The sequence below is a fragment of the Argiope bruennichi genome, chromosome 3 (genome assembly GCF_947563725.1).
Source record: "Argiope bruennichi chromosome 3, qqArgBrue1.1, whole genome shotgun sequence".
Classification (NCBI taxonomy): Eukaryota; Metazoa; Arthropoda; class Arachnida; order Araneae; family Araneidae; genus Argiope; species Argiope bruennichi.
This window is the reverse complement of record NC_079153.1, coordinates 7,187,746-7,201,209: the sequence shown is the minus strand read 5'-3', so window position 1 is coordinate 7,201,209 and position 13,464 is coordinate 7,187,746. Positions and strand designations below refer to the sequence as shown.

At 29.3% G+C, this 13,464-nt stretch overlaps 1 protein-coding gene across 2 annotated transcripts in view; it reads left to right on the top strand.

The window, feature by feature from the left end:
* LOC129963242 (teneurin-m-like) overlaps window positions 1-13,464 on the top strand; it is a 638,728-nt gene that overhangs the window by 455,288 nt on the left and 169,976 nt on the right. For both annotated transcript variants that reach the window (XM_056077466.1, XM_056077465.1), the window contains exons 13-14: window positions 257-451; window positions 2,670-2,879. In XM_056077466.1, the coding sequence (XP_055933441.1) occupies window positions 257-451; window positions 2,670-2,879 (405 nt within the window). The remainder of the gene's footprint in view (window positions 1-256; window positions 452-2,669; window positions 2,880-13,464) is intronic.

Genomic DNA, 13,464 nt, shown 5'->3' with positions numbered 1-13,464 from the left:
AATTTCGTTATAATTACGTCCTGTTTTGAAACAACTTGATGGATTTCTTACAACGTGCATCGTAATGATAATTATTTACTGAAAGCATCTATGGAAAGCATTCTTAATTTTACGCAAATTATTTTGGAGAAATAATAATCAGTGAAAACATATGCATCATATTTGTGTTTCTTTAAATCAAATTTTAACTAAATATATATGTCAAACTTCTGAATCAGTTCTATCGTTAATTTTCTTGCATTTTTTGTTTACTTAGGTGTGTGTCCAGTTCACTGCAGTGGACGAGGACGTTATCTGCAGGGGTCATGTCGGTGTGAAACTGGCTGGAAAGGAACAGAGTGCAACGTTCCAGTAACCGAGTGCGAAGTCAACGATTGCAACAATCAGGGCGTTTGTGTTGCTGGTAAATGCAAGTGTAGGCCAGGATATAAGGGTGCTCATTGTGAAGGAGGTATGTGAATCAGGTTGAAACTTTTATAATTGAAAATAAATGTTTTCATTGAATATTATTTTGGAAGCTAAAATAAAGCAAACCCTTGAGGTTTAGAATGAAAAATTTAAATGTTTACTTGTTACCGTAATATAAGTAATCATATATCGTAATCTCTTTCATCAATTATCAAAGAATATCTCTCCATAAACCAAAACCTCGTCTTTCTTGCTTCTCAATTAGCTCGGCATTTTCAAAGGAGAGAGTAAAAAGCCTAAGAGGAAAGTAAGTCACTGCATCTCAATGTCATTGACTTTGGTGCAATTTAAAAAAAAAAATGAGCTGCAGCTCAGATTTTATAATACATAATACTCATCATACATAATACAAAGTTCAGTTTGTTTGCATATTCCGTGTCCTTAATATATTTGGTATTTAAATGCTTTACTGCATTAACCTTCACTAAGCCAACAATTATCTTGTCTGATTAGTTGCCTGTTTACTGAGACGTTAGAGTTCTCTAATTTTCCACATAATAAAAGAGCCTTCCACTTAATCATTGCAAGCCTACAGGGAGAAACATTCATTGATTATAGTTTTAGAATCATATTTATTCTTTTACTATCTTTATTTCTTAATCTTGTTTGCAAAAATAATTTTAATACGTGGTAGTTATCCAAGATGAAATTTCTGATTCATTAAGTCCCAACAATACATTATATGGAGTATGAAAATATGAATTATCACTGCAAACATAAGCAATAGAAACAGTATTTATGTATTTTTTTTCTCAATAGCTGAGTCCTTTTCAAGGATAGTGACCGAATAAAATACCAACTCTGAAACGATATTTTTGTGTTTTTCACTGTTTTCACAAAAATAGAAAAAATAAATTTGCATATTTCCAATATTAAATACTAGCCTATATCTAGTATACTGAATAATGGACTGAAGTTGATTTGATTTTGTGTTATAAATTGCACACACTTGCAGTACGTTTTCCTTATTAAATCTGAACCCAAAGAATCGTAGTTGGTCCCTAATTGAATAATTAAATTAACTTAAGCAAAGCATAATCTGATTCAAAACATGATTTCTCATAGCAAAAAAATAATTGCAAGTCCGCCCTTTAAAAATTAGGTTTATGGGTAAAATAAGATAATTAAATTATTATAGATATAAGAGGGAAAAAAATCGATGTTATGATGTTTAAATAGTCAGTTTTGTTTGTGCATTATACCAAAGTTTCCGAAACACTTTGTTATTTATTGAAGAATGATAGCATAAACTTCTATATTGTTGATTTAATGTGAACCTCGTTATGAATAAAATTCATATTTTTCGTTTATACAAATAGCAATTTAAGAAATGCAATTTTTAAGGTGGCCATAAAATAAATATCGTTCCCTGTTTAGCGGTATTTGCAGCTAAAACGAATGAACGAAATGAAACCACATTTCATATACTAACTGTAGAAGTCGTGGAAAGAGGAATTTTGTAGGAAAAAAATTAATATCAAAAGTTACCAATTGAGGAAATACTGGCGCTATGGGAGTACAGTTAAGAATGAATTCATGAAATTCACAGAAAATAATCTTTTATTCATCAATATTAAGAACATCTGCATGCATTTCAATATACTGACCTTCCCTGAATATAAGATATTGCCGTACGGTAAATGAGGTTGTCCACTGCTGTAAACTGTCAGTTTTGATATACATAACGACCATCTTATGTTCTATACATAATACAAACAGTTATATTTAAAAGCGGCCTTGGCATTATATTGCCCAGTGTAGAATAGTTTGAGCAGTAAAGAACGATGAAGTAAAGTAGAGAATATATTAAGCACAGATCAACAGTCAATCAGGAAAAACATTCAAGAACATATCACTAATCAAGAACGAACTGCTAACAGGTCCTTTGCTCTTCACTTTTTACAAGGAATCCATGGCGCGGATGTCAAGCATGAACTAGGAATTTTACTTAATCCATTAAGTAATCCCTCGTTCGCACGTGTCAGCAGATCCAATATTTCACCTATCGACAACTTTTACTACCCTTTTTTTCTACGGAATTAATTTTCCTATACCTTTCATAGTTTGCATATGAAATGTGGTTTCATTTCTTTCATTTGCTTTAGTTGTAGATACCGTCAAACAGGGAAAGTTATTTTATGACCACCCTGTATATGTTTGAGACTTATGGCCTTACTTTCTTTGGTGATTCTGTTTTTCAGTGGACTGTTTGGATCCACTCTGTTCCGGCCACGGGGCGTGCGTCAATGGGCAGTGCTGGTGCAAAACTGGGTGGAGAGGTGTTAATTGCAGTGAGGCTGACAATCGTTTAAGTCGGTGCTTTCCTGATTGCAATAAACACGGAGTCTATGATTTGGAAAGCGAACGATGCATATGTTTCGATCACTGGGCTGGACCCGACTGTTCTAGAGGTAAGTAACCAAAATAAAAGATTTTTAAATGAAAATATCAGTGCTAATCATCATCATATCGTTTAATCTTCATTTTGAAAAATTATTCCGAAAATTTAATTTTCTAGTGATGTTTTAAATATTAACTCATTGATATTTCTTATTAAAGTTTTTCCAAAAGAATTCCTCTACATTTGTTGAAATAAAGTGCAAATGCAACTATGAACATATTTTTTCTTTTATTTTCTATATTTTTTGTAAAGGAATGGGGATTTCTTAGAAATTTGAAATTTATATCGTTGCTTTACTTAACTGATTTAAATTTAAATTACGAATATTAAATTTTTAATTCTGCAAGAATTATATAAAAGATATATCATAATTTAAGTATGTGCTGCATAATATTTTATCATAAATTATATTCAATGTCTAGACTAGCACTATACATAGGTTAGGATAGTAGAAAGAGTTTTACAAATGTCCAGATTTAACTCATGTGATTGATTTCCAAAGTTCATTGCCTCATAATTGAATATGAAATATATTTAAGTTATTTATTTTCTCCCAAAGTTTCAGGTAATAAAAATCAAACAGAAATCCATATCTATTTAATATAACGTTTCTAGTTAGATAAAATCATTTGGTTAACAAATTCCCCTCAATCCACATGAAGTATTCAGCTCAATTGCCTATTATCTATAGACAGAGAATGAAGAGAGCTTTAAAAAGATCGCTGTTACGAATTTTGGGAAATGAAACCTGATTTAACTACAAACACAAATGTCTTCCGCTGGAGTTATGCGGAAGTTTAAAGAAAAGGTGCTGGCTCAGAAGTCATTCTCATCATCCCAAAATGGTTCCGAATTATGGTATTTTCCCCGAAATAGCTGACAACGAATTAAGGATATTCACATGACATTATTTCGTATAAGTTTGTAGTAAGTTAAATAAAATTCTTAAGAATTTCTATAAATATAAACACTTGAATATATTTTTAAATAATTATTATATCGCTGTACAATTGATCTTGTACTACGATAAAGCCTCTTCCCGTTTCTTTAATCATTCTCTGTTGCTTTTTTTTCCCGAGAATTAATCTAACCACAGACTCGACTTTATTTATGGGTTATCTTTCTTTTAATCTATACTGATAAAGAAAGGTAAGAAAAATATAGTGTTTTTTACTCACTTTTCAGAGCTATCCATCTTACTTGCAAATCGTACAAACAGCCGTATTTACAAGATTCCGCGTTACTTTAAGAAAACTCATGAATTTTTCTTTCACTATACATAAGGTAGAGATTTCAGGAGGATATATTCCTGCAGAAAGGAAGTATTTGTATTTTTTTTTTCGCTTTGTATTATTTAGGTCTTTCTTGAGAGAAATACTTGTACTAAAAAGGGGAATTCAACTTTAGGGTCTTTGTGGAGATGCGAGTTAGATGTTCGTAGCAAACGTGTGCTGAATGAATTGACTTTCTTTAAAAGAAATATTTATTTTTGTTTCGCTTGCAGCGGGTAAGGTTGGTTTGTTCGAATTTGTAAATAAGTCCATTTCTCAATTTGTATTGGTAAATAATTCAGACATTCTTATTTCCTTCAAAAAATATTCTCATTAAAAATAGATTTTTAATGCATATTTTCTCCCCATTTCATTGCCATTAAAAATATAGCTGTCACGATGTTTTGTAACTGTTAATTTGGATATAAAGTTTAATATTTTGATGTTAACTCATTTTATACCTTTTCAAGTCCTTTATGTTGTAATTAATTTTATTTCTGCTTTAACTGCTCAGTTCATTGTATAATTCTTTGCACTACAGAAATAAAGCACTCTATATAGCCGAATTAAAAATAATAGGTAACATGTCTTTGTTATTCTTAAGACCAAACTGACGTTATATTGTGGTTTCTCGACAGATTTTATAGAACATTAGAATGTATAGAAATTCAATGATAACATTTTATATGTAATTATTAAATTGCATCCTAGATCTTTTTACTTTCAATACCGAAATTAAAAGAAAGTACTGAGAGTTTTTCTCAACCGTGAGTGAAATGCAAGTAGAGCTCTTGATGTTTATGATTTGTTTATTATTTTTATATGTCGTGATCTTAATCTGTCTATCTTGATGATGTTTTATTTTAGAAACACATATTATGTTAATATTTCTGAATTAAATTGAAAATCTGTTCTCTACTTATTATACAGGTGGTTGATAGTTTCCAATGTCTAAGTTAATATTCTAATTGCTCCGCAAACCATTTCCAGGTTTCTTAGACTGGTATCTCGTTTTTAATTAAACAAGCGACTGTTTCAAGGCGGAACTTGTGTTTGCGATTGGTTGTCAAATGAGAGTTAAAACGTAGAATTAAATTCGGTCCATTCCTCTTTCGAACTAATCTAGAAGATTTATGCGAGATACCAAATAATTCAGATTTCTTTAATTTGATGAAGACATTTACTTTCCACCTGAGTTAGAATTATATTTTTACAAGTTTAAATACTCTAGCAAGATAAGAATGTTTTACTCTAATCGATAATTTGCTGTATACCACTCCACAAACAATATGTGTCTTCGCTTTCTTCAGCTGACTTCGAAGTCGAATCAACACCATTATGTACTTGTTTCAATCTCAAAAAAATCTTGAAATTGTTTAAGAAATTCATAGTTCAACGTTTTTTACTTTATATGATTGTCCTTTAGTTTGTTTCATGAATTTCTTTTCAGCAATTTGTTTGAATTTCTTATGAGTAGGTCCTGTAACAATTATTCATCTTTAGCAAAACAAAAGCTATCATATTTTTTTTTTACTCCATTACTGATAAAATTTCTTAGGGCACGCTGACGTTTCAAAAATAAAACATATTTTATTTACCTTTCTAAATATGCCCAACATACAATATCAGCAAGATGATGCATATAGTTTATAAAATTTAATTCATTTATTTATAAAATAAAAAAATGATATTTAAAAAGAGCGACTAGAAAAATCTATTATGCCAAAAATGTCACTTTAAATTATGTTTGCTTTACAGGATAGTCATAAAATAATGAGACATATAAATATTATAATAATCAATCTGAAATATGTATGACAAACATGTTGGTTTAGCCAAATGTGCGCAAATTTGGTTTACATACTATTCTGATCATCAGATCATTATTTATAAGGAAACAGAAAATAAAATCCCAAATTTCATTTCCTACTGAAATCTGATGTTGCACATTCAATTATTCAGGACAATTCACCGAAAAAATTTCTGAAATCACAATTTCTATAGAAAATTTTAATTTGATGTAGTTATTTTATGTGGTGTGCTGACTTTATGCGGTTTATTATAAAAATTGTGATTATATAGTCAGGAATTATTCATTGAATCTAAGATTATTCCAAATGCACAAATTTACTTCATTATAGAGGTTTTTGTATGGTTATATCATTGTTCAGAGATATCAAACAATACTTCTAATTTCTGTTATTCCTTAACTACAGAAGTGTGGCTAAATGCAGTTCGAATATTTATTCGAAAGAGAGAACTGCCTCATATTGGTTTAAGTGTTGAGAAAACACTTCGGTAGAATTTAATAAATGAACGTATAGATAGCCTTGCATTTCTTTGCAGAAGTCCATTGAGTTCTGCGAATCTCTAAATTTTGGCTGTTTATCATTAAAAAAAAAAAAAAAAACTTGCTAATCTTGTCAATCAATTCAACAAATGTGGAAATATGTGTTCTATTATAGAACGTGAAATCCAAAGAATGTATTTTTTGAACACTTGATAGATCAACACATTACGCCACATGTTTAATAGTGTATTTAATGAAAATTGTGATTTCTGGAAACTTTTGGCTAATTTTAGAGAAAACTATACTGTTTGGCGGCTGAATTTGGAGTATTTCTTTAACATAAATCTTAATCTCAATGCTGGAATATTTTATTGGATGAATTAGTTTGGTTAATTTTTATTTACAATCCAGCTGCAAATTCGTCTTCACATTATGTTATGGCCAGCCTATATATTCGGCTTTCAAGCAATTAAACTTCTGATATAAATCTTTAGAAAACATTAAAAGCAAAATATTTGTTTTATAACCATAACATCAAGTAAATCTGTTATGTACAGTTTTATCTTTGAAAGTCTCGTTCAAGTAAGATACATAACCATTTCATATATAAACTGCTTGAAACTTTCCATTAATTTTGCTCTTTTCCCTTGGCATTGATTTATTTAATGTCTCATTTTTTTTCTGAGATCTATCCGAAGAGCCTTATAAAATTATTTATTTTACTTTCATCTTAAAATTTTCTATTAAGTTTATCAAAAAAAGTTCTTTATTATTGTTAATAGATAAGACATTGAAAAATAGTTGACCATAAAGGTTCCATTCAAACCATTAAAATGTTTTATAGTTAAATCAAGAATCCATATATGGATTTATTAGACCTCATATAACATGTTTGAATTATCACCCTGCAACTGCATAGTGAATTTGACAGTAATTACTTGAAAGGTTTTTAAGACTTGATTTATTATCTCTGGAGTATATTGGAAGAGAAATTACAAAAGTAGACCTTTGCTTTACATCCATTCTTTTCAACTGCAAAAATGAATTTCAGAGAAAAATGATGCCTATATAAACAGATGCTAGCAAAGTATGGATTACAAATAAATTTAAAATTCAATCTAATAATTTCTTTTCTGTAATTTATGTAGTGATTTTGTTTTATTAATCTATATACAAGATTTACAAGCAATCTTCTTTATTTAAAATAAAGAGAAAAAAATTCAAGGTTGATATTCAACCATAAAGTTGTAAAACTTCAAACACTATTTTCAAAACGTTACTTGAAGTAATGCTTACTGGAAACAAATGAGATAAATATATTTAAATTTGGTAGATAAAAGGACAATCACCAGACATAGAGACCTCTCTATGTACTTAATGAAATAATCTTTATCAATACTTTACTTTCTTTACTATTAGCTTAATTCAATATCTCATTCGTCCATGCTTACATATTAATTATTTAATATTTTATTACTATTCGTTATTATTGAATCAAATGATTACTTAAAAGCAAATAACTTATTGAAGGCATCATGATAATAATACAGATATTGCTAAATAGTTAATTTATAATTGAAAAGGAAAACCTTACACGAAATTTAAACTAAAACTTTGCACTTTTTTATTGATCTGACACATCACTCAGAAGGATTCATTCGTTTTCACTTTTTGAATAACTAATCGTCTTAGATAACTATGGTTGGTTATATCTGATTTCAGATAAATCGGTTAGATATAACTTAATGTCCATGATTCCACCAAATTTTCTGGCATTAACTCTGTTTTTTTTTAATGTCTGGCTTATGTTTTATTTATTTTCTACAGGAACCGTTCTAAAGCAGACATGCCTTTAACATCATAGCACTATTAAAAACGGAAATATCCAATTCATCTATTTTCTAAAAATCGCAACATTTTTTTTATTTGCCCTGTTTGTAAGCTGTTGCCCTTTTGTAAGCTACACAGATATGAAACAGAATCCTTCTTTTTTTGGATGGGTTGCACGATTTTAAAATAGATTCAAATATCATTAAAATGACATTTTTTGAAACGGAATACTATAAAATTAATTTTGGTTCAGTAATATTTTTTCGAAATAATCGCAAAAAAGCGCCAAAATTTCTTTTAATATAATTAAAATTTCTAAAAGTCCCTCCAAGATACCTTCCCCACCCCCATTCCCAATATATATATATATATATATATATATATATATATATATATATATATATATATATATATATATGTGTGTGTGTGTGTGTGTGTGTGTGTGTGTGTGTGTGTGTGTGTGTGTGTGTGTGTGTGTGTGTGTGTGTTTATGTATATATAAACATATATGGGAGTGTGTGCCAAGTGCAATACCTCTAAGTTAAACAGTCTGGCCTGTAGAGCACAAGCACACAACATACAGGCTTAATTACTAATACAGACTATTATTATAAAATCCTTATTAGAATAAAGACTCACAAATTAATTTTTAGAAATTATAACAACATTATAATTTTATTTTTAAGTCCCCTAAGAACTGAAACGAATCTTTGCACTCACGTACGTGTAATTATATATGTTATAATTGTTTGAGTGCAAATATTTAAGAATGAATGGAATTTCAAAATGCTCTTTTGAAATATCAATTTGATTGAGATGGCTAAAAAATCCCTTCATTCTTTATCAAGTCATTAGATGATAATATTTGTCTTTCTTTAGATATGACTACTTTCGTTTTGTAAACAAATGAAACAATGCAAATGCGAATTAAAGATAATTAAATGCAATTATGGAGTAGAGAGTTAAGTGCCATTATATCTAATCCAGTTTCAACATTACAAACTTCAACTAAGTGCATATATCGTCAGGTCTAGTTCTTTATTACGTGCAAACCGTGAATACTCAAAAATGGCCAAATATAGTGGGTGATCGAATTACCCTAACAAAAGGCAAGCTCAACGCGGGATTGTCTTTCAAAGTCCAATGACGGCAATTTATTTCAAAGAAGAAAAATCAGACATGTCAAAGCACCTGAATTGTGCTAGTCAAAATGAAAAGTATATCCTTCAAAAATTATTTGCAATATTCAATGTTTGCGCATCCATTTTTGTTGTTAAAGCGTGATAGGATATATTCAGTACTGAAGCTCCCAAAATACCCTATTAAATAATATAAAAATCCGAAATATGTCAACAAATTAATTTTATTGGATACCCGTAATGCGTTCCTCATTGATTTCAGAGAATCAGACTGAAAGGACCGAAGTTTTTTGCACAAATCTCTAATAACAGTAATTGCTTAAGCAGAGTACTCTTTTGTCCATAAACCAATTAAGAAGGCCAGCAGTCATCGTGGCTATTGATGAGGTTTTTCAATTTCTAAAGATTAGAGGGATCTTAGATTTGGAGATAAAGACTTTAACCTATCAGTCACAGATTTTACTAGAAAAAGAGGATTCTTTTAATAAAAAAAATAATAATCAATATGATCAGATTAACCAGAATACATTAATTTATTGGAATGATTAATAGTCGTACAAGAAAGAAAGCAAAGAAGTACAATTTTAATGTAATATTTTATTAATTAGAGTATTTATAATAGACGAACTTATTATAAATGCCATCTTCTCAAATTTTTTTACTATGCCAAGTGTTCAAAAGCAATTTTCTTAACCATTTCAAACAAATATTTACTTCATATTTTTAAAAAATACGAATTTCAAAAAAATCCTTTATGGGGTTTGATAAAAAATATATATATATACTCCTGAAAAAAAAGGAAGTGTAGTTTTGTATACAATCTCATGGTCTTACTAGTCGTATTTAATAATATATTATTGATATGTCAATATTTATAGAAAAATGAAGAATCAGTCTTCTGAGACTAAAATGAATAGATTATGAAGCTTTTAATTTCATATTTTTAATCAATCAACGAATTTATTCTAGGAGGCCCTACCCTTTTATTAACAATTCTTTGAGATGGCCACTGAGATGAATAAAATTAGCTTAATATTACGATGTCCAAACCTTCACAAATTGCTCAATTTCAGATGAAAATGAATGAAACCTTTTTATAATTTAAAATGTCAATGTATCAAGAATATTTAACTAGTAATAGGAGCCAGGGGACTATATAAAAGTGTGAATTTTGTAATATTTTCAGTATCGCGGTTACTTACTCAAACAATATAAAATATAAGACCTTATGTCATTTGGACAATTTTTCAATTAGAAAAATATGAATATAAGAAATTAGCTATTGTTAACGTATTGCATGTATGAATTCACATCTTGTTTGGCACACTTCTATAAATATCTTTCACAGATGTCATTTGAAGAAAAAGACATTTATTAAATTTGTATTTGTGAGGGTATGAATCATCTATAATCGCTTTTTACTTTACATTCGGAATTTAACTAATGAATGAATTAAATGTGTTGCTGAGATATTATATGCATGAAATGAAGCTTTTTTAATACATGTGGAGAAATTTTCTTTCAATGTTTTGACTTGAAGTAAATTCAAATCATTCTAATATTTATGTGTGCAGAATGAAAACAAAGGAAAGATCATTCATAAAGGTATTATAGGATAAAAGACAGATTGAGTAAGTGAAATAACAATAGTTTTAGATTTAGAATCAGGCTTGATTAATAAGCTGCATAAAATATTAAACAAACATCGTGCATCACATAACCTTTAATAAAGTATTCATTTCTTAAGAATAATTAAATTGGCATTATTTTCTGTAATTTCTAATAGAAAAAAATATTTCTTCATATGTTTATTATTTCTCTTATACGAAATATGGAGAATGGGTTGCAATCATCAAAATATTCAAACTCGTGATTTTAAGGAATCTCTACGTTTCAAACATTCCTGAGTCTGAAAAACACATTTCTAGAATTGTGTCTGTCATCTGTCTATCACAAAAAAACTAAGTCAAAAATTATAAATATTTTCAAGAAATTAAATATGACTTATTTTGCAGCATTGGAAATGATTATTATAAAGGCATATGGCGATTCAAAAGAAATTTTATGATTTCTTATATAAAAACTAAAAACTTTCACCTTGAGTGTCTATTCCCACATTCGACTTTATCAATGAACTAGTTTTGTATTGTTCCAGTTGTAATGTAATTAGCAATATTGCTTAAGAATTTTGAAATATATTGCTCATTCACATATTTCAAAATCACATAAGCAGTTACAACAACATATAGGATTTAGTGCGATAATGAATTTTGTTCATTTATCTGTTCATTTGTCAACATTCCTCTGATATTAAAAGCATAAAATACAGAAAGATGTCATGAAAGAAAATGAATATCTATTACTTTACATTTAATGGAAAATGCTGTTTGCGCTTGCATATAACAGAACTTGTACACTTGTAGCGCAAATTTACGCAAGTTAAGAAAAACAACTTTCTACCGGAACTTTCATTCCATTTTTCTCACATCATAGATCAAATGTATTTTTGTTGTTGCCAGAATCAAAATCCTTTGTTTTGGATGGGAAGCGTTCATGATATTAACAACTGTAAATTTCTTTCGAAAACTGTTATTCTATATTTCCTTTTTACTCATTCACATCTGGGTGCTGATCAATAAATTCTTTTGTTGAAGGCCCCATCTCTTGTTCCCTCTTTTACTGACATTTTTGTAATCCGCTTTCTCGTCTCCCTTCCGATATCTTCCACTTCTTTTTCTTCTTATTTAAGTGACAAATTCAGGTTCTCTTTGATGTATGTATTCACATCGCTTCATCAGACACTCTCCCATATACTACATCTATATAAAGAAATGGGTGCGCTCTCTTTTTTTTCTTCGCTTTTATTTCGTCCTTTTCTTCTTTATTTTATTTTCTTTCATTTCCAGTTATTTCTCTTTTCCCGTCTCGCAGAAATCGCATTTGAAAGAAGGGCCGGGGGTTATGTAAGAAAATGGTAATAAAACTCCAGGGGAGAAATATCAGTGAAAAGAAGAGAAGAAAAATCAGTATCGCCCTGATAAAAAATAACAGAAGGAAGAAAAGCAAGAAACTTCTTGAAGTTAGTGAGAGAAGAAAAAAAATAAGAAAAGAAATCTGTGAACCCATTTGTCTCCAACATACTTAAGCATATTTTCTGATCGGAGTAGCTTGTGTGGGGGTCGCTATATAGAGGTCGGAATAAAGATATAGATATATAAGAGAAGGAATACCATAAAATGGGAAGTGCGAGGAGACGTACCTAAAAGTACACCTTCGAGTCAGTTATATAGGAATATGCTTCAAAGTGAGAGTTGAGGTGCAAAAGCGAATTTCAGAGATGTCGTCTGCAGTCATTTTTTTTTCTTGCTTTTTAAGTTTTAAATTTTATCACATCGATTGTCTGAATAAAGGCATTCGCAGATAATGCAAAGTTTGAGATATGCATAAGTAATATATTTTTTGTGAAACGTGATAGGAGTTTTGAGATTTTGACGGAAAACAAAGTCTCGTCTTGCTTTGACTTCTTGATCAATATGAAAAAAGGAAAGTTCCAAATTTTGATGATTTGGAACTTTTGTGTTTGTTTGCTGTTTGTTTATTTTATTATTATTTCTTATTTATTGTGGAGGAGTAAAAAATTATTGGTTATTTTTGTATTGATTGAAAAGCCGGGAAAGCATAGGGGATTTGTGAATTGATTATCATACAATGGCTATAGTCTGTTCGTGTTTCCTTTTTCAATGATTTGTTACGAACATACTGATATTCAGTATTTATGTATCTCATGTGTTACCGGTGTTTGAAATAAATTGTAATAGGTATAAAAAGGATAAATGAAAAAAATTTCATTTAGTATAATTGACAAGAAATAAAAATTTGAAGCAAAAAAAAAAAAGAATTAAACCGCTAAGTTAAAAAAGAAAATACTTATTTCATCGTAATTTATTTTCTGAATGTGTGATTCCTATGGTAAAAACACTTTTCAACAATAGCATCATATTCAATGAAATGAGCAAACTTCAGCTTTTTAGAAAATATACATATACATATTTCTTGATGAACATC